The 27,756-nt window shown below is 44.7% G+C and overlaps 2 protein-coding genes across 2 annotated transcripts; both read right to left on the reverse strand.

Moving 5' to 3' along the window:
- Nucleotides 1-278: 278 nt before the first annotated feature.
- On the reverse strand, nucleotides 279-14,643 carry acsl3b (acyl-CoA synthetase long chain family member 3b). The gene is made up of 15 exons (XM_080503433.1): nucleotides 14,531-14,643; nucleotides 9,254-9,708; nucleotides 7,440-7,617; nucleotides 7,246-7,355; nucleotides 6,992-7,130; nucleotides 6,573-6,723; nucleotides 6,354-6,477; nucleotides 6,126-6,197; nucleotides 3,811-3,950; nucleotides 3,375-3,547; nucleotides 2,841-2,915; nucleotides 2,571-2,762; nucleotides 2,366-2,480; nucleotides 2,124-2,281; nucleotides 279-1,598 (listed from the first exon to the last, which is right to left on the reverse strand). Exons 2-15 carry the CDS (start codon nucleotides 9,602-9,604, stop codon nucleotides 1,441-1,443), a joined length of 2,136 nt encoding a protein of 711 aa, XP_080359559.1. The 5' UTR covers nucleotides 9,605-9,708; nucleotides 14,531-14,643; the 3' UTR covers nucleotides 279-1,440.
- A 10,766-nt stretch (nucleotides 14,644-25,409) lies between these two features.
- Nucleotides 25,410-26,066, reverse strand: LOC308135573 (RING finger protein 228-like; the record flags this gene model as incomplete). The annotated part of the gene is made up of 1 exon (XM_080503624.1): nucleotides 25,410-26,066. The coding sequence occupies one exon, from the start codon at nucleotides 26,064-26,066 to the stop codon at nucleotides 25,410-25,412; it is 657 nt and encodes a 218-aa protein (XP_080359750.1).
- Between the last annotated feature and the right edge of the window lie 1,690 nt (nucleotides 26,067-27,756).

Consider the following 27,756-nt stretch of genomic DNA (forward strand, 5'->3'; position numbering starts at 1 on the left):
ACTTTTCAGTAGTGTGAATAGATGTCGGGTTACAGAATCAAGAGGAGCAGGTTCTTTTATATATACACTGCACAATATCATACACAAACTCCATGTGAGGAGAAGGAAGCGCAACTCCCATTTGATTATGAAGAACTTCCTTGCTTGTTTGAATTCTCTGTATGTTCAAGTGCTTTGGTACAGTTGCACACTTCATCATGCAGTTTCTACAACGCCAAATATTATATTTTACAGTCTTCTAGAGGAGCATTTACAGGTTGAGCACAGAGCATTTACAGGTTGAGCACAGTATGTTGACAACGGGCTACATCTACACTTCCTATCAGTGTCTACCATCTTCACTCCTGTGATGAGCTTCCTGTTGGCCTCCTGCACTGAAACGGAGGCCTCAACTTTAAACACTGGAGGGGTTGCATCTGTGCACTTCTTTCCTTTTTACATACTTTAAAATTGGAGTATAAATATTGCACATTCATTTTGTACTGAAGTCAAAAACAAAGATGAAAGCAACGGTAAGTAGATCTGTGGTCAAAAGAGTAACTGGGACGAGCTATGAAACTAACAATAACCATCATTATTCTACAGTAAGTTTCCCTTGGAGACATCCGTACGGCGGTTTGGTCATGACTGGAGGATGCAGGAGGAAACCGAGGCCGGAGGAGCAGGGCAGAGGAAACTCAAATCAGCAATCACACTCAGGTGGACAACGTTTAGGAAACAGGCAACCAAAAATAAACAAACAAATAAAAAAAAAAAAGATTATACAAAAAGAAGCTTGTAAACAAAACTCCGAAATACAAATCCAGAATAACATCCCCTTAAAATAAGAGTAAGAAAAATGACGACTATGCTAAATCTCTCCTGGCTTCCAAACAAGTCCTCACACTGAAATACTCATCCAGTCCAAACAAACAAGAAAGAAAATGTAGCAACGGACTTATAAAAAGAAAAAAAAAAAAAGAGAGAGAAGAGGAATCCCTGCGAAGAGTCCAACCTGAATGTTCCTGGAGGGACAAGTCCTGCTCATGAGTCGCGGTGTTGGGGGGGGGGGGGGGGGGGGGGGGGGGTTCGGGTTGGGGTGGGCGGGGACAGGAGGAGCTTTCCTTCCAGTCATGAGAAAGTCCGACGCCACAGGGATAAAGGAGGGGTGGCGAGTGCTGGCGCCCGGCCTGCGAGGAACCGTCAAGCCGGATGGAGGACAATCCCCGCTCCCCGCCCCCCCGCCCTGATGGAGGCTGGCTGCAGGGGGGCTGAGGAGGTGGCGCATGATTCTCTTATGGTGTGTGTGTGTGCTGAGGTGGAAGTCATCCTGATCAAGGCTTATAAGCTCCTTGTATACATGTGGATGTGTTTATGTGTTGTTTGGAGTGTGTGTGTGTGTGTGTGTGTGTGTGTGTGTGTGTGTGTGTGTGTGTGAGAGAGGGAGAGAGTGTGAGAAAGCTATTTTCCACCGTACATCCTCTCGATGTCCTCCTGGTAATGCGACTTGAGCTCCTTGCGTTTGAGTTTGAATGCGTCCGTGACCAAGCCGGTCTCCGGCGTCCACGGCTCGGCGCTCAGGCGGATCTTCTTGGGGATCTCAAATCGCTCCAGTTTGGCTGGCAAGGAGAGAGAAGAGTTGCACGTCATCCTCACAGATACCAGTGTGAACCACTGCGCTGGACTGGACGCAGAGCGGCACTCAGTTTAAAAGACAAAGACGTCCGAGTCCTTGAAAACGAAGTATACAGAACAGAAAGGCTTTAACTCGGAATACATTTTGAGCATCTTTGAGTTTCATGACATAAAAGCTTTAATCATAAATGAAAAGGATTTGAAATATACCAGTTATTGTAGAATAAAATCTGGAGGCTCCACCCAACGCATCCTGTGTGTGTGTGTGTGTGTGTGTGTGTGTACGAACCAATTAAACTCAATGTGAATCCATCGCAAAACAGAAGATTTGTAGACGACTATTAACAGCTCAAGAGACGGAAGAGCCACCGTCCTGTGGACATGGCTTTTCACTTTTGTGGATCTTTGTAAAGGACCATTACTTCTAAAGCGTATTTGTTCACATCCGGGCTCAGTGTGACGGTTGGACGCCCAGTTGTGGCCCGAGATGAGGGGGACGTGACACGTACCGGAGATGGCAGCCTCTGTGATGATGCGGAGGACTTCCCGCTCCATCTGGGGGTTGTTGCAGATTTCCTCCCAGGTGCCCCGCACATGCTTCTGCTCCGCCAGCACTGTGAGCTGCTTGTGGTTCGGCACCACGAAGCTGATGACGTACGACTGGTCACTTTAAAACGGCGACAGAGAGAGAGACGTCAGGGCGCGCTTGGGATTAAAGCGAGCAGAAGGAAACAGCGAGAGCAGTTCATACCTGTTGGCGTAGGCACAGATGTTATCTATGAGTGGGCAGTTCTTCAAAACAGCCTCCACTTTTCCTAGAGAGACGTATTCTCCCGCCTGCAGTTTCACCAGGTCCTTCTTGCGATCTGTGAGGAAAAAAAACAGCATACTTTTACAATCCTGATGAATCCAGCTTTTGGCGTCATGAACGCATTGGAGGCGTGTCTATGTCTCACCAATGATCTTGAGGCAGCCGTCTGCGTGGAACTCTCCAATGTCTCCAGTGCAAAACCATCTCTGGCCTCTTTCGTCCACAAAGAAATCCTCCTGGTTCTTGCCTTGACCTTTGTAGTAACCCATGGTGACGTTGGGCCCGCCGATGAGAATCTCCCCTCGTGGGTTGGGCTTGTCTGTACTGTAGTAACCGCCTGCAGGAGGACAGACGCCACTCGTTAGAGGAGGAACGTCAGCGTCTGAGACGAAGGACCTGCTGACAGGCTACTCACCCTCTTGCCAGTCCTTCAGTGTGAACTCTGAACACACTAGTGGGGCGCCCACCCTCCCAGTGCTGTAGTCCCAAACTGAAAACACCAACAAGACAACAAGCGCAGTCAGTATAGGTCAGAGCAGAGGCAGAATAACTCAGTCGATCAACAGTTTATGACTGAAATCAGTTGTGATTGGATTGGACAAATACCCAGCTCAGACCGAGGCTCTGGTGATATGACAGGAATGGCGTTTGGCAGTTTGCATATCAGGCCACTAGTTGGAGCTGTGTTTTGTGCAACTGTGTCAAGTTCTTTTTCCTCATGGTATAGGTCCAGTCAGAATGAAGAAATGTTCTCCACATATGCAGATGACGGGGGAGTAAATGTTCATCAATTTGAACAAAAACGGAATCCTCCATCGTTTCTATTCATACGTTCATGTGCAGATTCACAGATTTTCTATTTTAATGAGCAACACTGTCCCGAGTATCAGACTCAAAGAGCTGGGTTGATTTCCTTCAAGGCAGCGAAAACAACCTGGTGCTTCCTCACCCTCGCTGATGGTGCCGGCTCCACACGTCTCCGTCAGGCCGTAGCCCTGCCCCACAGGGCAGCACAGGCAGACGTTCATGAAGCGCTGTGTGGCGGCAGAGAGCGGCGCGCCGCCCGACAGCAGCACCCGAGTGTTTCCTCCCAACAGAGCTCGCACCCGCTTGAACACCAGACTGGAGGGAGGGACGGCCAATCAAAACACAGCAGATTCCTAACAGAACAATTTGATCTGACTCTTCCTCTCTTGGATGCATTTCAGAAACAAACGGAAGCAGATGTAAATATATAGACACATTTTAAAATGGAACAAATCATTTTTTTCTGATATATTTCAAGAGATCAAATGTCTTTCCCATTTCTTTTGTGGCGGCCGTTATGAGAATGTAACACTAAAAGATGCTTGAAGCTTCTGCAGTGAGATGTGGTTGTTTCTGACCTGTCGCACAGAGGCGTGCTGTAGCCTTTAGAGATCTGCTCCATCTTGTAGTTGTACGCCAGTACAAAGAGAGTCTTCTGGAGTCGACTCATCTCCTCCACTTTAGTCATCACATTCTTGTAGATTCGGTCCATGATCTCCTACAAACACACACAGACACACTCAGTAAACACACACCTGACACTTCGACTCACTGCTCGGACCTTTCCTGGTTCCCTTATAGCCCGAACATTTGTTATAAATGGTTTTGATGGAGGTGACCTTGACACGACAAGTCAGTCGTCATCTTAAGCAGAATAGGAATCAGAAGAAGTGATATGTTTACAATGGCTTTAGAAACAGATCTCCTTTGAACTTTTCAACCACAAATGTAAATGTACTGTGTTGGATTTTATGTGACAAACCAACAAGAAATGGAAAGGAAGGAAAATCACAGAGTTTTCTTTCTTTTTTTAACATATAAAAAAAAAGTGTGGTGTGCAAAGGTCCTCGCCCTGTACTCTGGTCAACCTGAATAAAATCAACCAAGAACTTTCAGACATTGTCAGAAGTAGTAAATCGAGTTCCGCTGTGAGCAGTCTGATCACTGTATGAAACCAGCTGTTCTGTGGAGACCTTAGAGAACAGCTCTCAAGAAACAAGACCAGAGAACACAGCAGACAGGTCAGGGAGAAGTCTAAAGAAGGGTTAAGATAAAAAAGTAAAACTGATGGAAAGAGTCTGGCACGACTACAAACCTCTGCTGTTCACCGTTCATCAGAGAAGTAGCCCAGAGGCTCATGGGAACTCTGGAGGAGCTGCAGAGATCCACAATCTGTCCACAGGACAACTTTCAGTCTCAACTCCACAAATGCGGCAAGAAGAAAGGCAGTGTTGCCACTAAACCAGAAGAAGTCCTGTCTGCAGTTTGCCAGCAACCATGTTGGAGACTCAGTGAACATGTGGAGGAAGAAGCTCTGCTCACAGGAGAACAAAACTCAACCTTCTAGACTAAATGGAAAATACTCAGCGTGGTGGGAAACTTGCACCGCAGACAATCCTGAACACAGCATCCCCACTGTGAAGCATGGTGGAGGTAGCATCATGCTATGTAGCTGCTTTTCTTCAGGAGGGACGGGAGGCTGCTCAGAGTTCATGAAAAATGGATGGAGACCAAAACTGGGCAACGTCGGAGGAAATCCTGTTAGTCTGAAAAGGCTGGGGACTGTGACGGAGGTTCACCGTGGGGCGCACGGCGGTGCAGTGATTAGGATTCACACCTCACAGTGAGAAGGTCCTGGTTCAAATTCCGGCAAGGGTTTCCTCTCAAAGACCCCGGAGTCCCACCAGCTCGCCCCGAGCACCACGCTGTGTGGCTGCCAACCAACAAGCCACTTCTGCTCAATAGTAAAGTATGATTGATGTCCTTCCAGCAGGACAATGACCCAAAATAAGCAGCCACAGCTCTGATGGAAAAGTTTAGATTGAAGCGTGTTCATGTGTTGGAAGGGAGACAAGTTAAAGTCCAGACCTTCATTCAACTGAAACTCTGTCAGGACTTGAATCTTGCTGGTTGCAGATGCTCTCTATCCTCTTTGACTGAGAATAAAGTTGCACAAAGAAGCACAAAGTTGCTAGCAACAGACCCCAAGAATTCATGTGTGATCGAAGCCGAGAGGCTCCACAAACCATCGACAGGATCAATACACCATACGTACATTTTCTTATTTGTAAAAACTTTTAAAACCACATATCTTTTTCCATCCACTAAAACCTCATGCATGAATGAACTTTAAAATTAAAAAAAACAAAAAACAATACAAATACTTACCATTTCTCAAAACAATGACACAAAACAATTTATGTATTAACCATTGATCCCAAAAGCCATTAAGAACAACGTCTCAGTGAGTTAAAATACACCGTGAGGAAACAATCCTCCTGACTTTTAAATCCCCAGGTCTGAAGTCTGACAGTTGAAATGACTGAAATCAGAATTTAGAAAAAAAAATGATATGACGTCAGACACTTTCGAAGTGGATGTTTTCATGCCGTTGATCCCAAGTCATTTAATTCTTCCAGATTACAGGAAGTGGAAACTGAAATGTGTATTCTTATGTGAGCTCATGGTTGACAGGTTAGTAGAAGAAAGTTGTTTTCCTGCATCTGTATAAAAAATAAATAAAAACAGTGACACCGTTTTATTTTACCTTCACGACGCGACCAAAGTACCACAGTACTACAAAAGGTCAAACGTTTTTCCTGCAGTAAGAACGGGTATTAACGGGAACAGGAAACACACAGGTGAGATGAATGTATTGCAGTGAAAGACTTACGGGTACGGCGGCCATGAGAGTTGGTTTCAGCACGCTGGTGTCTCCTTTACTGCCCTTCTTGATCTTGGTGGACTGTGAGAGTGAAAACAGACGTGTGGTTAGTGAGTGGCGCTTACCGAGCTGCGCCTGCAGTCAAAACCGCGACGGACGCCGACTGGAGCTTTAAACATCACAGACGTCACTACGAGTTAAAACCATGGCCACGGAGAAAGCGACTGATTCACTGACCTGGTCGGCCAGGGTCTGAGGGGACGAGTAGCCGATGCGACAGCCGTGAGAGATGCACACCAGCTCGGCGCTGAGCTCCAGGACGTGGGCCAGTGGCAGGTAGCCAATGTAGGTGTCCGTCTCGCTGCCAGCACAGAAAAACAACTCGTTAATAACGGGCGCCGACTCTGAGGAAAAGAGTCAGATCTCAGAGGACAGCGAGTGTTGATGTTGCCCTACTTGAGGTTGGGGATTCGCTCGGCCATGCCTGTGATGCCAGCCATGATGTTGCCATGGGAGATCATGACACCTTTAGGGATGCCCGTGGAGCCGCTGGTGTACATGATGACTGCGATGTCCGACGCCTGCGGCTTCCTGCGCTCCACCGCCACTGTCCAGACAGAACACGCGAGTTCAGAGACAAACCTTCGTGTGCAGACTTCTGCTCCCACTCGTGTTTCTAAAAGTCATCCAACGTCAGCGTGGGCCGTTTGGCACTCCGTGATCTGACCTCTACCCAACCGTGTCCTGCACAGCACATCACTCTGATCACACCTCACAATTACACAGAGTCGGCTTTGAATTAAGCCTTTGTCGGTGCACTTCCGCTCCCCTGACAAAATTAGAAAGCTTTTTAATCACTCGGGACAGATACGCACTGTTGTTAGGCTGGGATCCCATCTCCTTCACTGCATCCATGCTGTGCACCATGATGCCTCGGGGGATGTCTGGCCAGCTCGTGGGTTTGCTGTCCACTACGATGACGTACCGCAGCCTCGGCACGTCGCACAGAATCGCCTGGAGAGGCCGTCAGGGTGGAGGAGGTGAGAGGCAAGCGAGGAGAAGTACTTCCGCGAACAAAACTCCATGGCTTCACACAGTAACTGACCAACAGGATGGAAGTCGTAGTTACCTTGAGGCGGCTCTGCAGCAGGTCTTTGCTTGTGATGATGTGAGTCACTTCAGTCTCGTTGAGGCCGTGAGCGATGGCCACGGGCCCCAGGGTGGAATACAGCGTCACCACTTCAGGTACAAAGAAAGGAACCCTTTAATTCCCATACGTGTAGTGAACTGTGTTGGATGCACGCAGAGTTATCCGTTACCCACATGGAAAGTTGTACATGAAGCAGGCTTGTGCAGCCAAGAGCCACTCGGCTCGGGTCTCGCAGAAGATGGCGATGTTGCAGTGAGGCTTCTGGCTGAGTGCAGCCAGACCGCTGCCAAAGTTCTTTGCTGCCTGGAAAGCGTCTTCATATGAGAGCCAGTTATAGTTCCCAAGAATGACCTGCGAGCAACATGCAGAGACAAAAGCAACTTTCAGACAGAGTTGTGACCATCAATCTGACTCACAACTACATTGACGATTTCCACAGGTCTGATAAGACAAACACTTATATATATATATAAAATCATGAAAAACAAAGTATACAGCCCCCCCAAAAGAGCTGAATCTGTAATGCAGGCTCATACTGCCATCTGCAGACCTGTCATGGCAGTGCGGCTGTTAATTAAACGACTGCTGCTTGTCCGCCCACATTTCTTTATACTGAACCTTCACACGCATTCAAACTCCTTCAATAACCTACAGCAGGACTCAACCTGGAAGGGTTGGACAAACAACACTCCTCTCACACAGCACACCATAGAAAGAAATCTAAACAAACAGCATATGGGACATTTTTTCATATAATCCATCCACTTCACAGACTCCGGTTGGTGTGTACACAGACAGACATAAGCTCTTGTTAAACAGTACATGTGGAAAATTCAGTCAAGAAATCAGAGTTAACGCAGTTTATATTCTGAAAAGAAATTTGTTTTTAATTTGAAAGATCAATTTTGAAAAAATTAAATATTGGTTTGGTGCCCCATTTCGCAATAACTGTGTTTCGGTGTCCTCCAGCCAGACGATGCAACCTAATGGGGTGTGTGTGTTCGTAGTTTCCTCAATATTGAAGATAGGAGACATACAACATATACTAATCTGATCAGTACAGGATTCACCTTCATTTGCACCTTTGTACCAAAAAGTACCTTTTGGGTCCTTCCTGCTTAAGATTGGGAAAGACTTCATTTTTAATACTCATCACTGTGCTCGTGAAATCATTTGTGAAAAGAGTTAAAGATATAATTCATGAATATAACATTGTTATTAAATGATGCACGTTCCTGCTCATTTAAACAACTGTGTCTGTCTGAACGATGAAATAAATGAAGAGTTGTGGTGTTACACAGACTGTTGGTTCATATTGCGTTTAACAGCTTGTTTGGAAGCAGATTATAATGCAGTGTAATTTTTGGTCCCTCCTTCTTCCTTTTGATTAATGTGGCAACAGTAATTCTGGACCAATCACAGCCCATCTGCCCTCTGTCGTCTATGGTTGGAGGAGCAGCTCACCTCATGTCGTAACCCGGGATTCTGCAACCTTAATGACCAAAAGAGACAAGTTGTCACTTTCCCCCAGATCTAATTCAACTAGAGCCAAAAAACACACTAATGAGGTGAACAAAGCTCCGAAAGTTTCATTTAAAGTCTTGATATGTGAAGATGAAACTGTGTCGTATGTTGCCTTTTTGATGTTTCAATTACAATCTAGGTTGATAAACATTTCATTACATTTTCAGCTGTTCTTGCACCTTCTTTTTCAGAATTTTGGCTGTTTAAGTAGTGTAGTGGCCCCCTCATTTTTTTCCCTTTTAGAAGTCCTAGTCATTTTAGTAATTTTTTTTTACAAGCTGTTTAAGCAACGCTTCTCCCCACCTCCCACCCCCATTTCCTGTGGTTTTAGCTATTTTTCCAAATGTTCACATCGACCTGCAGCAACTGGGGCCGTCTTAAAAGAAGTGTCACTGAATCAGAAAAACTTCCAGTTCTTTTGAATTTGGCCACACCTACACCTGAAGTAATCAAAATGTCTGACCTTCTTGAAGACCTTGCCATTTGGCTGGACCTCGTCCTCCTCGCTGAGCACCTCTCTGGTGCCGAGGCAGTCCCTCAGTTGAAACCTGTGCGCGGCGTGCTCAAACATCTTGTCCAGAGTGTCCACCCCGGGGTGCAGCCACGCCACCAGCTTGTCTCGGGTGCTGACCGCTCGGTAAGGCCCCGCCGGGTATCCGCTGATGGAGCGAGCCTTGATCCGACGGGCCCGTTCCAGATTGGTGCCGGCTCCGGAGAAGAAGTACCAGGGCAGGAAGGTGATGACGGAGTAGACCCAGACCACTGAGCGGAAAACCTGCAGTAGCAGGGGGTTAATGTCCTCCTTCAGCTTCATCTTGGACTGGATGGAGGTGACTCGAACCCTGAGTAACGACGAGCTGGGTCTTCCTCCTCTGGAGGTCCTGGCGGATGTTTCTTTGTGCAGAAAGTCAACCAAACCTACAAAACAAACACACAAAGTGAAATTCTAGAAGTACAGTCTGGAATATAGATGCGTCCGCAGTTTGAAGAGAACAAGGTACAGTGAAAGTGACCAGCATCCTTTTGGTAAGATAATCCTTGTTTGCATGAAGATCGTCTTTGCCTATTCTTAGTCCGTCCCTCACTCAGCACTATGCCTCTCATCGGAGCTGCTGGCACTACTGCAGAGGAGACACATGATGCTGCAATACTTTAACATTGCAAAGCAGCAACGACACTCACCAAGTAATAACATTTTACTTTTCATTTTGATGTGTTTTGTGTAAAGATGATCTGAAAATCTGGTCACAATTGCCATTTGCGGCAGTCTTTCTTAAAAAGATGACCGAGTCAGAACAAATAAGTTTAAATCGCTCTAAAATAAACTCTCATTGAATGTTCAAATACAAAGAAACGTACATGCTCTAAAAAAAAAATCCTCAAACTTTTCCCTTCTAGATCACAGTCCACCTGGAAGGTTGCACATTTCATCATTTCAACACCCACATGACACCATGAATGGTCAATGCAAAGTACCTCAGGACTAGTTTTGCATAAATAAACCTGCTGATTGATGGCATTTTACACTAAATCATGACAGAGGACAAAAAAAAAAAGGGAATTTTAAGAGAGGGAAATGGAGGCGGAGGCCAGGAAAATGGAGTTATTTGGTTGTCACAGTAATGGCATCGCTAATGAAAGAAAAGAAAAATACTCCGCTGGAATTTTTTTTTGTTTATTTGCCTGCCTCTCTTTTGACGCTGACATGGCCTCCTTCGTGAGGTGCCTCTCCCATCCACTTTGAATGGGAAATATTTCAGGTTTTTTTTTTTTTTGCAAGAGCTACAAAATGGTTAAGTCAAATCAATCTATTCCCAAATGTTCTGTATGTTTTTTGATGTGCTTTATGTGTCCGTGCTCCCAACGGTGCAAGACCGCACGCTCAAAAACAGCAGAAAAGTAATAAAAGTAAACAGTTTCCTAGGATAGTAATTTTTGCGCCTTGCCTCTTAAAGAAGCGGGCACAAGAACAAGCGATCGGCAACACGTCGTCACGGCTGGAAATAGTGAAAGAGCCGCAGAGAGATTTGTGACTGCAGAGGTGAAGGAGAAGAATCTGCTCTGAAGGTGGAGGTCAGAAGGGAGTGACATCATGGAGGCCAGGGAACACCGAGTCTGCACCGCTGGACAACCAAAAATCCTCCATCCTTGAGACATCCAGCGTCTCAAGGAAGGAGGACAGATTTGAGGACACAGATTTGACAGAAACTGATAATAATAGTACAGTTTTATCTGTTTATTAAATTAAATATTTCAACAGGGGCATTTGAAAAGGCACAGCGGACTGGTTTGCTGTGTCCTCAGTCACATGAGGGGGAGGTTCCCGACGCGTTACGGCACCGTGGCTGCAGGCCTGGCTTTCCCCAGTGTGTCTGGAGCGCATGGTGGGGCCAGCGCATCCATAGTGCAGCATTACGCACAGCTGTCACTGCATTATTTCTGTGGTTATTCAGCAATTAGACTGATTGTTAAACACCTCGTCACAACTGTTAATCAGTGCTATCTGACGCTCTGTATCACTTGAAACATGAACATATTGCAGCGAATTCAGGATTCAGCCCAATGACTCACTAAAAGGACATCCAATACTGCAGGCTCTAGTGTTTACGATGTGAAGACATTAAATGTATGAGATGAATCTGGCTTCAATCCTCCACTTCACCATCTGCGCTGCCATCGTCTCAAATGAGCTGCGGTGCAGTTGGGACTTCGGGTTGAGCTTCTTTGTCTTGGCTTTCCTCGCTCACCTGTCTCTTCCACCATCATGATGCTAAAGAAACTCAACCTGCTGGATTGTAAAGTTGCAGGACGTCATGCAAGTGGTCATATGTTGGCATGCAGATCAAAATCATTGAGCCCACTTCATACAGGCACCGTTTACATGACAATGTGACCACACCTAATCGGTTAAAAAAAAGAAAAGAAAAAAAAAAAGGAGCGCATTTCCAGCAGCGGACACACCGACAATGATGTAGTTAGCATGCCTGGCCACGGGAGGGTGCTGTTGCTCGTTTCTGCAATGAAACCACACAGATGTGTGCAGAACAATACGATATAAACGTGAAGAAAATGTAGAGAACCTGACATCCGTATGGACCGATGGCTATTCAGATGCTATGAGGTGAGAGTCTCAACTATTTAACTACTGATATGGATGAAATAACTAGAATACAGACCTCGAGTCAAACCACTATGGGTCCGCCATGTTTGTTTACAAGTGAACTATTGATAATGGGAATGGAGGGGGAGAGATGCTCATGCCCAGTAACAGCTGCCACTTCCAGCAGGCTCTGCAGGAGGGAACAGCGACTGAGAAAGAACGTTTCCACCTTGGGAGCCGGCATAAAAACTTCACGGTTACATTGGATCTGCACACTGGTGTCGCGTAAACGGACGCCCCCCCCCTCCCAAAAAAAAAATGAAGAAAGTTTTGCAGAAACACACATTTGTTACTGTGTAAACGGGGCCTCAGTCTTTTGGGATTCATATATTGCAAAATAAGGACACGAGCTATAATATAAGAGTCTGTCCTGGCTTTGACTTCCTGCTGGAAGTCACAGATTTCATGATCTGTCCTTCTGACCCCCATCGGTCTGCAGCGTGTGGATTAGCTCACTGTCTGAGCTCAACTTCTTTGTTGTCGTCTGCCAAATGCTATTCTTTCTCACCATCGTCTAAATTCAATCAGTTGATGAAGAAAGTCAATTTCTTTGAGTCCGAGTTCTTCCCGATAAAAAAGTTTGGGATTGTTTTTCTCAAGATTTCATGAAAGCACAAATTCCCAAGAGATGTTTAGATTTGAATGAGCTCAATTTTAATCAAATTAAACACTCTTCATGGGTTTGCATCAAGAAAAACAAAAAAAGCTGTGTACCTGTTACTGCCCCACTTGGTGTGGCCACAACAAACCTTTGGATCAACTGCGTCAGTCTGCTGTCCAGCTCAGCTATTTGGAGTGTGTGCTTATCGCAAGAGTGTAATTTGCCGTGTCGCCTTGGCGGCCCTGCAGCCACCAAGTATGGCGGTGCTGAAGTGTCAGTCAGCAGTGACCCACTCTGCAGCTTACAAGGAAAGACCCAGAGGTCACATGGCTGTTTAGCTAGCCCAGGTCAGCTCATGTAACGGTGCTGTGAGGAATCTCACATGGTTCGCATCTGAACGCAAGCAGCACGAAACAAAAACCAAAAGAAATAGTGGAAGTTCAGTCAGAGTGAGTCTACAGCAGGGGTCTCAAACTCCGGTCCTCGAGGGCCGCAGCCCTGCACGATTTGCACGTCTCCCTGCTTCCACACAGCTGATTGCAATGAGCAGCTCGTAATCTGGCTTTGTACTGAATGTGATGATGAACCATCAGGACATTCAGGGGAGGGAGACGTGGAAAACATCCAGGGCTGCGGCCCTCGAGGACCGGAGTTTGAGACCCCTGGTCTACAGTCACTGCAACACAGCATCGGGATCCTTCAACATTTAGGACAACATGGAAATTCAAAGGCCAAGTGTCAAAAATGATTACCTCTTCATATGAAGTTTCTATATTGCTCAAAAACAATTAGGCAAGTCAAAATCATGCTTCCTCTACTGGTTCCTTTGATAAAGCCGATTGTAAATCATAGATGGTGTGACCTGACTTTGAACATCGAATAACACAAATAAACACATGACAAAGCCAAAAGAAGTAGACTGTGGTATAACTACTCTATTTGTAAATCAATTAACCATGTTTTTTTGGTATTTTTACCACCAAACAAAGAAACTAAATCATTTCAAGACCAGTTCGTGTTTTATCTGTAAGAATTCCTCAAACGCGGATCTCATTCCAGTCCAACCGCAATGTGCTGCATCCAAGTTTTTATGCAAGGGCGACACAAGGAAGACTTGTGTTGCATGTCTCACCTGTTCCAAACCAGTCACATACCACAACCAACTGCCATATTTTCTACTGTACGTGGGCAGAGCAGACACAGAGTGGATGAACAATCTGGAGAGAAGACTGGTAATACAGGTTCCGAACACACACACCCTCTCCTGGCAACTATTTAGCAATGAAACTATGCAACACATTTAATAAGCATTAATATTAAATATAAATGTACATAATTATTAATCTGAAACAATATGCCAGCATGAGAGCCTCTAAATCTGCACCTTTTCCATCAATGTGGTGACCATTTTGCGCATTTCTCCATCTCATCCCTCACATATGTTAATAATGACCATTTAATTTAGAGCAGGAAGTTTTCTCAGGGCAACTTGTCAGGCTGGACTCTAATCTGTGATGACTTTCATTCATTTGAGCCTTTTTCAGCAAACTAAACATTGCTACGTTTGAGGAAAGCACAGAAAAGGACACAGGCCGGCAATTGTCGTGATCATGATAATGAGCAAGTGTTATCAGTGCAATTAAATAGCAATCATTCTCTGGACGTGTGAAAAATTATAGATAATAAGATCATAATTATCGACAAGGAGAAGATGTTAGATAAGACGAGCTGCTAGCAGAACGCTAGCTTTGGAGGTAGCCTTTAGCTGCGGCTATCAGCGTCTGGTGTCCGGCTCCTGGAGGACCGACATCGCTTCACTCGGATACACTGATTTCAGAATAGAACCAGCTGAATTCAAATGTTATTGATCGCAGGTTTCTCCGCTCTGCTGTACACCGGGAGCGCAGCGCGCCGCTAGCCGAGCCGGTAGCTAACATCTGTAGCAGAGCGTGCACACCGCCACCGCGGCTCATACTAACCTCCTTCAGCCGCTCCAGCGGAGCACTTTGTCCCGCAAACCGACGCTCTCAGTGGGGAAGGACATCACCTCCCCGCATGATTTCAAAACACAGCCGCCGGCCCGCTGTAAAACAGTCAAAACCCCTAATAAAAAGTAAAATTCTGATCATCGCCGGGTCACCAGCCCGGAAGCTTCTGCGTGACGTCACGTGCCTTGTCCCACTGCCATTGGCTGGACGGAGGTGGCGCGTGCTCGGGGCAGCGGGGACGTCAGCGGGGTTACCAGCGGTCACAGCTGTGCTCGGTTCCACTGGAGGAGGGAGACCCGGGCGGGACCTCACCGACACCGACACCGGGGGTCCACCGACACCAAGGGCCCACCGGGGCCCTGAAACATAAACATGGTCCCTGTGGTTTGTTCCATCCAGAGAATGGTATGATGGATATCTGTGTGGAGGGAGTTTCACTTATAACTTTTAATAAGATCTTTTACTGGGACAATAAGACTTTATTTACAGAACGTATTCATTAACAGAAAAAACGAAGGTCGAGGGAAGAGAAACAGTGATAATAGAAGAGAAGATAATAGAACAGAATATAATAGAATAGAATAACATTTTAAACAGAACACTGGTGCATTTAATGAAATTTCGTTGTAAAACTAGTTTCAGAGGGAGCTGACAGTCAAATATTTTGTAATAGTGTGTGGTTATGATTAAATTAAATACATTTTTTGTTTTATTTCGAACCTAAGTAAAAAAAAATGGATACATTGCAGTAGAAAAGCTAATATGCTCAAAAGGAAGAATCAGCAGGTGCAGGAGGTAGGGATCAGCAGAGTTTTTGATAAAATTGGTTGTAATTTATCATCGATTCTGTTCCTCATATATATGGACAGAATTTCTAGGCACAGCCAGGGGCCGGAGGGGGTCCAGTTTGGGGACCACAGGATCTCATCTCTGCTATTTGCGGATGATGTGGTTCTGTTGGCCCCATCAAGCCTGGACCTTCAGCGTGCACTGACACGGTTCGCAGCTGAGTGTGAAGCAGCTGGGATGAAGATCAGCACCTCTAAATCCGAGGCCATGGTTCTCGACCGGAAAAAGGTGGCTTGCCCCCTCCAGGTCGGTGGAGTGCCCTTGTCCCAGGTGGAGGAGTTCAAGTATCTTGTTCACGAGTGGGGGAAAGATGGAGCGTGAGATCGACAGGCGGATCGGTGCAGCGTCTGCAGTTATGCGGATGTTGTATCGGTCCGTCGTGGTGAAGAAGGAGCTGAGCCAAAAAGCGAAGCTCTCGATTTACCGGTCGATCTTCATTCCTACCCTCACCTCTGGTCATGAACTATGGGTCATGACCGAAAGAATGAGATCCCGGATACAAGCGGCTGAAATGAGCTTCCTCTGTAGGGTGGCTGGGCGTACCCTTAGAGATAGGGGGAGGAGCTCAGTCACCCTTAGAGATAGGGGGAGGAGCTCAGTCACCCTTAGAGATAGGGTGAGGAGCTCAGTCACCCTTAGAGATAGGGGGAGGAGCTCAGTCACCCTTAGAGATAGGGTGAGGAGCTCAGTCACCCTTAGAGATAGGGTGAGGAGCTCAGTCACCAGGGAGGAGCTCGGAGTAGAGCCGCTGCTCCTCCACATGGAGAGGAGCCAGCTGAGGTGGCTCGGGCACCTATTTCGGATGCCCCCCGGACGCCTCCCTAGGGAGGTGTTCCGGGCATGTCCCTCCGGTAGGAGGCCTCGGGACAGACCCAGGACACCTGGAGGGACTATGTGTCTCGGCTGGCCTGGGAACGCCTTGGGGTGCCACCGGAGGAGCTGGAGGAAGTGTCTGGGGTGAGGGAAGTCTGGGCAACTCTGCTCAGACTGCTGCCTCCGCGACCCGGACCCGGATAAAGCGGCAGGAAATGGATGGATGGATGGATGGTTGTAATTCTCATGTTGAGATGATGTCGGGGGTTGTCAGCAGCTGCAAAAAGTAACTAAAAAGTAACTTGTAATCCAACTTAGTTACTTTTAAAAACAAGTAATCGGTGAAGTAATTAAGTTACTTTTTAAAGGAGTATCTAGTAAGTAACATACTCAGACACACGATAGTTGAATCTAGAGAGACTTTTAGGCTGACTCAAATTCAGGATTGAAGCTGGATTTGGGGAAAGACGCTTTGAATACCTGCAATGTTGTTGGACCTCTGTCAGCCTGTGTGAAATTGTTGAAGAACTGTTCAAACATTTGGCCTTTAAAAAGTCAATTTCTCGCTGTGTGCTTGAGTGTTCCAGGTACCTTGTCAAACCTTGGAGTGGAGAGGGCAGAGCTGCAGGGAGAGCCCATGATAACCCCCACTCCAAAAAACAAAAAAACAAAAACAAAACAAACAAACACAAAAAAAACAAGAATTAGATACTTTTTATTATACTTGAATTATACTTGTGATCATTAAAAATGGAATCTGTGGCAACTGGACTAGTCAGGGTTTGAGCAATCATAATTCATATTGTTTTCCATTTTCAATACTCAGTATTCATTCGATTTTAACCACTATAAACGTGAACATCGACCATATTATCAGTCTGGAGAAGCGGGGTCGCCCCCTGGAGGCAGGAGTTGAAACCTGCCTCTTGTCAGATCTGTTTGAATATCAGGAAGATAGAGACCTCTAACAGTGAGGTGGATGGATTGACGCTCTGATCCTTTAAATGTTTGATTTTATTCCACTATCTATATATTTTCTCCAATGAAACATTGAATGTTTGTAAGTGTTTTGAGGAAACGCACTTTATCAATGCAGTCAGTCACTCTGGTGTGTGAGGAGAAGCGGGTCGTCTCCTGGACGCAGAGAGAGAAACCTGCTGATCCTGGTCACATCAATGACCTCACTCTGTTTCTTTAAGCCTTTATTTATCTCAACTGAACTCTGAGCAGGCAGGTTGTTAAATACTTCATATTGAAAGCTTAGTATTTCAGTCTCAGTCAATCAAATATGTCCCACACGTCGGTGGAGAGTCGCTGTATAAAAGTGACACACCCAGAAGTCAGTCACTACAACAGTCCTCATATCAGCTATTTGTGTATTGTGATCTCTCTGTTGTGTGTTTTGTGTGTTTGTGCTTCTGCAGGAAGCGCAGCAGCAGATCCTAGTGGTCCAGATGAAACACAGGTGAAGATCCTGAGAACCGCAGCTTCACATTCTTTTTCTGTGATGGTGGGTTTGAAAAGTTCCTCACACACATACATGGCGACAACAGAAAAGACGCCACAGCAGTTCAGACCTGATGAACACATTACATCTTTACAATAAAAAGGTCAACTATAGTAAAGAGTCAGTTTTTTATGCCTGTTTTCCACACAGGTATCATATTTTAATGTAACTAATTCTTTTTATGAAGCTCTATATGGGTGGTTTGGAGCAAAAAGTCATTTCAAACTTGTGTGGTCCATCCAAATATGTGCAACCACATTTGGTTTAATTATTGTCGAGTAAAAGACTGAATTTCATCCGACAGTTGATATCAAAATTATTAATTAGCACTCCTATGACATTTTACATCTTCTTAAAAAAAAAATTCCCAAGTGCCGTTAAACAGGTCAATGGATTTTTAACACTGCTTTTCCAAACATCTTAGCTTTATTTTGGATGCTTACATGATCTTATTTTGCACACAGAAACAAAATAATTTTACAAAAACCAAAACTGCCAGGGTCAAAATTATTGACCTCGTTAACACCAGACTTTTTTTTATTGCACTGTATTGCATTGTATTGAGCCAAAGCAGCAAAAACCACTGTTGTCTAATCATGTGCATTAAGTTTGTAATGCTCACAGTTTGTAATCAGCCAATTTAACAACCAACTGAAAACTGAGGATTGTCCTACACTTTTGAAAATGATGTTAAATTTCATAGAGGGTCTAATAATTTGGACCTCAACTGTGTAAGCACTGACTGTGTGCAAATATACACTGGTAATTAAGATTTATGAGATGTAGTCCTGTGTGAATATTGGTGAGATGAGAGAAATGGTTCACACTGTAAACACTTGGATGCACTTCTGTTCCCCCTTTAGATGCCTCTGGAGAAAGACAGGAGTCCTCTTATGGCTCTTTGCTGACCTTATCTGTATTTTGTCTCATTTTTGCAATTCTATACTATAAAAGAAGCCGGGAAGTTTCTTGTGGCACCAAAAGTGACTGAAGTTCACTTTAGAACATGCAGTGATATACTAAAGCCTGCTGTCGAATTTTTGAGATGGAAACAGCTGTGTGTTTTTTGATTTTTTGTGACGACATTGAAAAAACGGGGAGTATATTTTTTAACTGTAAATTTAGTCCTGCATGGCTGGTTGTTTAGCAAATTTGACATTCATTCGGACCAATTTTTTTAAATTTAGTGACAAATAACAACAACAACAACAACAACAACAACAACAACAACAACAACAATAATAGTAGTAACAACAACAACAACAACAACAATAATAATAATAGTAGTAACAACAACAATAATAATAATAGTAATAATAATAATAATAATAATAATTATCATTATTATTATTATTATTTCTACTACAATAATTCTAATAATTCTATTTATAATTCATCAAATGGTTATTGTTTTTTTTTTGGCTCATTTCATAGGATAGTTATGAACTTTTTTTTTTTTTTAATAACGTAATGGCTTTTTACCCTACAGTTTCTCTGTAATCCAGCAGAGGGAGTCAGTTGGCGTGTTACTTGTTGCCCGGCCTATCTTCTGTTCTCCTCTACCCTTTGCTCCAGCCTGACAAAAAGAAGACCCAACAGTTTACATTTGAGAAATGGGACAGATTGAAAAGGGAAGCCTTGTCTGAGATGACAAGGTAATCTTTGTGTGACACTTTGACCCTGAACATTGATCCCCTCTCGCTTGTCCGTGGTGTTCGTGCATGCTTGTTAGTCCATATGCCTTTACAGACAGATGCATGCACAGCAGCACCTCTTCCTCTACACACACACAGGCAGACATACAAAGATCCAGTCCAGCGTGCACCGCCGCATGGTCACATGAGCCGCCGGAGTGTGTACAGAGGGGTGATAATCGCTCTCCTCGGGCTATGGCTTTGAGGTCAGAATGAGACACAAACCATGAGAGGGCAGATGTTACGAGTTAAAGGAACACTTTCATCTCCTCTGCAAAAAATGTGTGTCCAATCTGATAATGACACAAAGACGCACTTTGCACACACTTAAAGAAGATGCAGGAGGAAATAGACGTCTCTTCCTGGATGACCCCTTTACCTCAACCTGTCTCACATGACGCGTTTTCCTAAATATACTTTCCTTTCCAGTTCTTCTAATAATATCAAATCCTTTAGTTCAGTTTGGACTGCATCAGCCCATCTTTTTTTAAAGGAGTTGTCACTCAGAAATCAAAATTTTTCTTGTTTTAACATGTACATTGATATTTAACCTCAGTTGAGACTTGCCTGAAAATCTAGATTTTAAAAGTGACTGAGTTTTTTTTAAATTTGGGTTCTTTCATCAAACCAGAATCACCCACAAGGACGTGCACCTCAAATTGGGAGATTTTGATTGTGCTCCTGTGTTGTCTTAAAAGCGAGAGGCTAACATCATAAACTACCTTTGTTAAATTTAACGTGGTTAGCTGCGGCTAGCCTTTTATTAATATTGCCCAAGCTGATGGGAAGGCGAATTGCTCTGCGCTGGGATTAGGGACGTCCACAGCCTTACTAGCGGTTAGCCGCTAACTGCTAACGTGACTAGTGTAAACTTTGAACCCCATGGGATTTACAAATAACCCCCGTAATTCATTTTAAATCTCCGGGGTGCGTTGCTCAGCGCTCTGGATGTTTATTGTTGGCTCCACAGTCAGTTGTTATTTAAATTTTTGTGAGAGCAAAGGACTGCTCTGCTATGCTAACAGTGATGGACAACACGTGCATAACATCCATCCCAGTCAAAGTCTCACATGTACTCTCACAAGAGGAAGTAGTGGTTTGAAAAAAAGGGTCAGAACAAGTTCTATGTTTAACTATTTTCCTCATAAATTTTGAGAATTGATGATTTAAATATAATTTGAGGGAGACTGGATTTGTGAGAATGGTCAGATGATGACCCCTTTAAAGTAATACGTTTTGAACCTTTGGCTGATTATGAAGCCTCGACATCGAGCTGGACTTATCGGGCAGCGAGGAAGGACGGGGGTGGGTGGGACAGGGCTGTGAGGGGATTAGTAAACAAAAGGATCCTTCTCTGTCATCAAAGAGGATCTTCTCACAACTCATCCCCTGCTCTATGGTGACAGCTTTTTCTGTTCCAGGAGTGGGAGCGATGGCTGCAGGGAGGAGGGAGGGTGGAGCGTAGCATGGAGAGTTTGATGGCAGGGGGATGCAGATTTCAAAGTAATCTTCAACTTTAAGCCCTCCAGTCCCCATGAAGTGAAGCCCCTCTGCCCCAGACACAGTGTTGCCCATGGCTCTCAGTGGAAGCCTGCCTCCCCTCCTTTCTTCCTTCTCTCCAGCTTTTGTCATGGTGGCATTTAAGTGGCATTACTCACTGACTGGATGACCAAATGAAGGAGACCCTTTGAGGGACCTGAAAGAGACGGATTTTAACTCCTGAGACCAGTGTCGCCTCTTAAAACAACACTAAGTGGAGATAAATGCCTGCTGTGTTTCTGGGATCCATGAGATCAGCTCCGGAAAACTAAATAGAGACATCTTCCTGACCGTAAACAGGCCAATAAAACCCAAATCCACTAAATAGTTTAATTAAAGTATTTTATTGATGTACAATAAGTTAGTTTTGCCACAATTTCGACTGATCTGAGGATTTTCTGAGGGATCTGGGTGTGGACCAAGTCCTTAGTGGAGTTTATGTATTCTCGCAGTTTATATGACTCAGGAAAAGAAAGCTTGAGCCCATCAGATGATTGTGGAGCCCCAGGAGGTCATCTGCACTTCCATTGTCCCATTATTTTACAGCACTGCTTATTTGGGCCCCCTACCCTAAAGTTATTTCTCTCATCTTGTGAACCCTGACGTCGCCTCAAGGGGAGGAGAGGAAGGGGGGGGGGGGGGGGGGGGGGGGGGGGGGGGGCTGGCCGGGATCTCCTGCTGACCTGCGGGGAGCCAGCGTAATCACAGTGAGGTAAACAGGTTGTTAGCGGCACAATAGCTATGTTGTTTGAAAAACTGCTGGCAGAGAAGAAGATCATAAATCATTCACACGCCAACAGGTTGATGGACACAGTAAATAAAGTTATAAACTACTACTTACAACTAATTGAAACCTAATAATAATTTATTTTTTTAAATGTGTTGAACTACAGTAATAGTTGATACTGAATTTCATACAAAAACATATTTAAAAAGCTGAATACAAAGAAAAACCTTGGTGAAACGTGTACTAGGTTCAGTCATTGCTTTCCAGAACCACGGTGGAGGACATCCCAGATCATTGGCGGGCTGGGGGGCTTTGGCAGCTTGGATGGACTTCAAATTGACCAAAACCCACAATGAAATACTTTCTTAAATCTAACAAATCTGTGACTTTCAACATCACTTTCAATCTGAACCCTCGAGGACATTGGTGGCTTCTGGCAAATTTGAGACTGTAGAGGGGGTCATAGCCTTTCGCAGGGGGATTCTACAGTTACAAAATGTTGGTTAAATGGCAACTGCTCAGAAAATTACAAGTATTCCCAAAGTGTCTTTGTTGAAATAAATACTGAGAGAGGTGGAGAACGGCTCCGCTCTCTAATCCTGCTACACAACATTAATCAGAATGAAGTTCTAAATAATTCTGTGATTTCAGTACATAAAAAACCCATTCTGGATACGTGGAACAGAGTCTGTACATGTGAAAGCACATCAGTGGCTGGTGATGATGTTTGAGTCAATGCTGAGAAGAAAAATGAGTGGACTGAGGATGAATGTGTCTAATCATTAAATCTACATATATGTAGGAAACAAGTCTGAAAAGGAAGCCGGCGAGAAGCGTAAATACTCGTGTTCTCTGGGTGAGAACTCATGTATGAAGGAAAGAAACCTAAAGAAGAGAAGGAGCTCAGTGATCAGATTGCATCAGGTGCATCAGTATGATTTGTCAGTTCAATAATATTGATGAACATTTTGAGTGCTTTGCACAAGGATTCACCCCTCTTGCTATTTTTCGTGTTTTGTTGCCTAATAACCTGGAAACAAAATAGGTTGTTTGAGGGTTTGCGTCATTGAATTTACAGACCATGGCTACAACTTTGAAAATGTTATTTATGTTCAATTATTCTGAAGCAAAACAACAGAGAGCGTTATTGCGTACAACTATTCACCCACCTAAGGTCAGTACTTTGTGCCACCTTTTGCAGTAATACAGCTACAAATCACTTTTGATGAGTGTCTATGAGCTGCCACACCCGCCCACTGGGCTGTTTGCCTATTCTTCAAGAGAAGACTGCTCGAGCTCCTTCAAGTCTGAAGGTTTGTGCCTCTGAAAAGCGATCTTTAAGTCCAACCACAGATTGTCAATTGGATGGAGGTCTGGGCTTTGACTAGGCCATTACAACATTTTCATGTTTCCCCTCAAACCACTCAAGTGTTGCTTCAGTAGTATGCTTGGACTCAATGTCCTGCTAGAAAGTGAACCTTCGTTCTCGTCTTAAATCACTTACAGACTGATTTTGTTCAAGAATAGAAACATCTTTCCTTCAACTGGGACCAGTGTCCCAGTCCCTGGTGTTCTTGGGGTGATGAGACATCTTGGATGTGCAGCAGACACAGTGGTTTCCTTGATGGGTGAAAAGTTCAATTTTAGACTCATTTGACCAGAGCACCTTCCTACATACATTTTCTGAATCTCCCACCATTTTGCCAACTCAGCTGGAAGTAAAGTCTTTCTTCTGCCCACTCTTCCATAAAGCCCAGCTCCATGGAATGTGCAGCTTCCCATGGATGCAGCTTCTGGGGCTTTTCAGAAAAGGTGTTTATATATGTATATACTGACACATCATGGAGACTTAGATTCCACACAGGTAGACTTTATTCCACTAATTATGTGATTTCTGAGGGTAATTTGTTGCACCTTTTTAGGGGCTTCATAACAAAGGGGGTGAATACATATGCGAATGCCAATTTTCTTTTTTTTTCTTTATAAAATTTTTTTTTTTAAATTGATATAATTCGCATTTCACTTCAAAACTTCAACTGTTTTGTGCAGATCCATCAAACATAATTCCTAGTCATTTAAATTAGAGGTTGTAATGTAATAAATAGCTAAAAAGGCAAGGGGTGAATACTTTTGCAAGAAACTGTGAGGTTTAATGCACAAAGCAAGTCAGATGATTGTTTTTCAGAGAACATCTTTAGTAATGTGAGGTTCAAACTGATTGAATCAAAAATAAAGAAGTGTGGAAAATCCAGTGGATTTCCAGCAGTCTAGATCTGTGAGCCTGACAACATTCAGAGTGTTCAGGAAGTGGAAGTTATGACACGTGTGAGGACGACAATCATATCGAGAGCGAAGATCAAATCACATTTCAAAAAGGACAATTTCTGCAACAAAATATGCTTCCACCCATGGATCCTGGCTTCATGTGCTGTGGCATTTCAAGGCAGGGTACAACAAGCATTCGAGGGACAAACAGACAGAGATTCATTAGAGGCATTAATTCACAGAATATAATGCCTTAGCAGTGGAAAGAAACATGCACCAGGAGAAAACCCACACTGTTCACTGAGAACACAGAAAGAGGAGATTCTCATTTTGGTGCACATGCTTCCTACTAGATGACAACCTCTACTAATCTGCAACCTGCAGCTCTGGAGCCACATGTGGCTTCTCTATGGCTCCCTGAAGCTTTATCCAAATTATAGTTAAAAAAGCAAACATTTTTTCCTTCATTTATATAGTTATATAGTCAAAATTACTCATATCTCTCAGATAATACGTTTCATACTGGCATTTACGTAACATCCCAAAACTAGCAGCATAGAACCAGTCTAAAACAGCATAGAACTCATCCAAAACTCATGTGGCATGAGACGAGCCCAGAATGAGTGTGTGTGTGTGTGTGTGTGTATATATATATATATATATATATATATAAAAATAAAAAAGAGCTTGGAAAAAATGCACAATAACTCAAATGGAAAAATAACTAAAACCACAAGAAATGAGGAAAAACTCCCAAAAAGCCCAAAAAACGAAAATGACTAGAATTTCTTAAAGAAAAAGTTTAAAAAACAACAACAACCCAACAAAACAAACAAACAAACAAACAAAAAACATACAAAACGGCTCAAAATAGTCAAAATAGTTATGACTTCTAAAATGCCTAAATGGTTGGAAAAGGAGTGTGAAACTGGAAAATCAGGTGCAAAAACATCTGAAAAAGTAATGAAATGTTTACCAGAATTGTCTTTGTTCCTAAATGAAACATATAGGATACAGGTTTGTACATACATTCTAATCATAAATGACACTTTATCAGCAATGTCAGGCTCATTTTAGAGGTAGAGGTTAAACAAGTTTTGTGGCTCTAGCTGGTGTAAAGTGACAAAAAATGGCTCTTTTGGTTCGAAGACCCCTCCACTATATGTTTTAATTTTAGTACATGTTTCGAACTATTTTCTGCCTTTTTTGAATTCATTATGCAGGTTTTGAACATTATGCATCATCCGTTTTCACTTTGGCTCGCAGTGACAGAAGCAACGCAGATGTTCTGGAAGAACCAAACTGCGATATTAAAAGTGATCCAGCCTGAAATATCGTGTCCCTCAGAGGGGATTTGTCAGCACAGTGTCACAGTAAGAACACGACCAGCCCCGCGCCTCCTGATGCCTCCTGATGCGCCCTGGTGCGTCCTGGTGCTCCCTGGTGCGCCCTGGTGCGCCCTCTGCAGGCGCAGCGTTACATGACATTCGAGGTGAGCGAGCCTCCACTCGCCTCCACTTCTTGTTGATGCTTCAACATGCAGATCAACCAGCTCAGGATGAGGGAGAACAGGGCGAGGACGCCCGCGACAAACAGACACACGGGGCCGATGGGCGGCACGATGTGGCTGAAGTTGTGCACAAAGATGAGGCCCAGAAATAAGAGCACCACCATGGCGAGGAAGGAGAAGATGGCGCACACGCAGCTCAGTGCGAACGCGACGTGTTTGCAGGGATCGCGGTCTTCGTCGTCGTCGTCGTCCCGCAGGGTCGCAGACGAGACGTTTGTCTCTGCGCGTGTCTCCGTGGTTGTCTCTGCGTTTGGCAATGTGTCTTCGGCCGGCTGATGCCGCCGTAGCGCCTCGGTCAGCGCCGTGTTGGTGGAAATGTTGCGCACCCGGTACTCCGGCACCGGGGTGCGGTGGCGACACACCGGGCAGCCGATACGCCATCCCCGGCCCTCCCTGGAGTGCAGGGTGTCCAGACACTCCTGGCAGAAGGTGTGCGAGCAGTTCAGCAGTTTGGGGCTGCGTCGGTCCAGGTCGAAGACGTTGTAGCAGATTTTACACTCGTATTCATCGTCCGGACGCGGATCTGCCGCGTCAGGCGTAACGGAGCCGTCCGCCCCCGCCATGTCCAGCACGATCACACACAATACCAACCGCCTTTATTTCACTGGTGGTCAAATCTCATCCACATACACAGAGACGATCTCCCGGTGAGAAATAAAAACAGAACAACTGTGTGATACACCTCCGGTCTGAGTTGGTCCCGGTTGAACTCTGTAGTCCATCCGGTGTTCAGAGGTTTATTGTGTAATACCAGTGCTTGTCCAAGGACTTAAATGACTCATTTAGTACAGTGAGTTAAAAAAGAAAGTACATCTTACCTAAAGTGACTCTTGCGTTACGTTTTAATTGAGAAGGTCATGATAATGTACTCAGGTGGATTCAGTGTGTGACAGGAAACAAAAGTAAACAGAACAATAACAAATAATGAAACTAAAAAAGAGCTAATAAAACATAAAGTGAAAAACTCTAAATAAAACAGATAAACTGAAATTTTGACTCTTCAAGATTAAAACAATTGACTGACACACATTATCCTATCATCACAATAATCCCTCAAATCAACATTTTAGAAACAACAAAATTCTTGTTCAACCTTGTATTGAGAGTTAGTTTTATATTTATTGAAATGACCTTGAATTCATTCAGTAAGAATAAGGTGCTGTTGATTTTACGATCAGATAAACATACAGTTCTCGCGATAAACATAAGTAATGACAATCGAATTAATTTTAACTGCGTTGCTCATAGTGGCGTTACTTTACGCTACTTAACAACACGTTACTTCTCCATACCGGTCCCGCTTCAGTCGAGTCATCCTGACCGACCCAAAACTAACCGCAAATAAATAGATAAAAAAACCAAACAAACAAAAAACTAAAAAACTGGTGGCTGGACTTGATTGATTGGGGAATTGATTCCCCAATTTGGTTTGTGTCACCTGGTGGATTTGTCACGAGCTGGTCATGTGCAGGAGGCGTTAATGGGCCGATTTAACCGGATAATTAGAATTTAGCGCCTGTGGTGACAAAAGGGCACCACTTGTGTGAATTCAGCACTAACAGCAGTGGACAGCTCCCGAGGAGCGGGTCTGTGGTTCACCTGAGACCAGAGACCAGAGACCAGAGACCAGAGACCAGAGACCAGAGACCTGAGACCAGAGGCCAGAGACCAGAGACCAGAGACCTGAGACCAGAGACCAGAGACCTGAGACCAGAGACCAGAGACCAGAGACCAGAGACCTGAGACCAGAGACCAGAGACCAGAGACCAGAGACCTGAGACCAGAGACCAGAGACCAGAGACCAGAGACCAGAGACCAGAGACCAGAGACCAGAGATCAGAGACCTGAGACCAGAGACCAGAGACCAGAGACCAGAGACCAGAGACCAGAGACCAGAGATCAGAGACTCAGGGACCACTTACCGGGCACCATCCAGCACCGTCCAGCACCGTCCAGCACCATCCAGCACCGTCCAGCACCGTCCAGCACCGTCCAGCACCGTCCAGCACCATCCAGCACCGTCAAGCACCGTCCAGCATCATCCAGCACCGTCCAGCACCATCCAGCACCGTCCAGCACCATCCAGCACCGTCCAGCACCGTCCAGCATCATCCAGCACCGTCCAGCACCGTCCAGCATCATCCAGCACCGTCCAGCATCATCCAGCACCGTCCAGCACCGTCCAGCATCATCCAGCACCGTCCAGCATCATCCAGCACCGTCCAGCACCGTCCAGCACCGTCCAGCACCATC

Source organism: Blennius ocellaris, assembly GCF_963422515.1.
Source record: "Blennius ocellaris genome assembly, chromosome: 10".
Lineage (NCBI taxonomy): Eukaryota > Metazoa > Chordata > Actinopteri > Blenniiformes > Blenniidae > Blennius > Blennius ocellaris.

Bases quoted from the DNA above. Each gene is read 5' to 3' on its own strand.
- acsl3b (XM_080503433.1), bottom strand. From the start codon at position 9,604: ATGAAGCTGAAGGAGGACATTAACCCCCTGCTACTGCAGGTTTTCCGC. The intron at 7,618-9,253 runs GTCAGACATTTT...TGTTGCTCGCAG, and splicing joins ATGGCAAGGTCTTCAAGAAG to GTCATTCTTGGGAACTATAA. The intron at 2,481-2,570 runs GTGAGACATAGA...TTTTCCTCACAG, and splicing joins CGGCTGCCTCAAGATCATTG to ATCGCAAGAAGGACCTGGTG.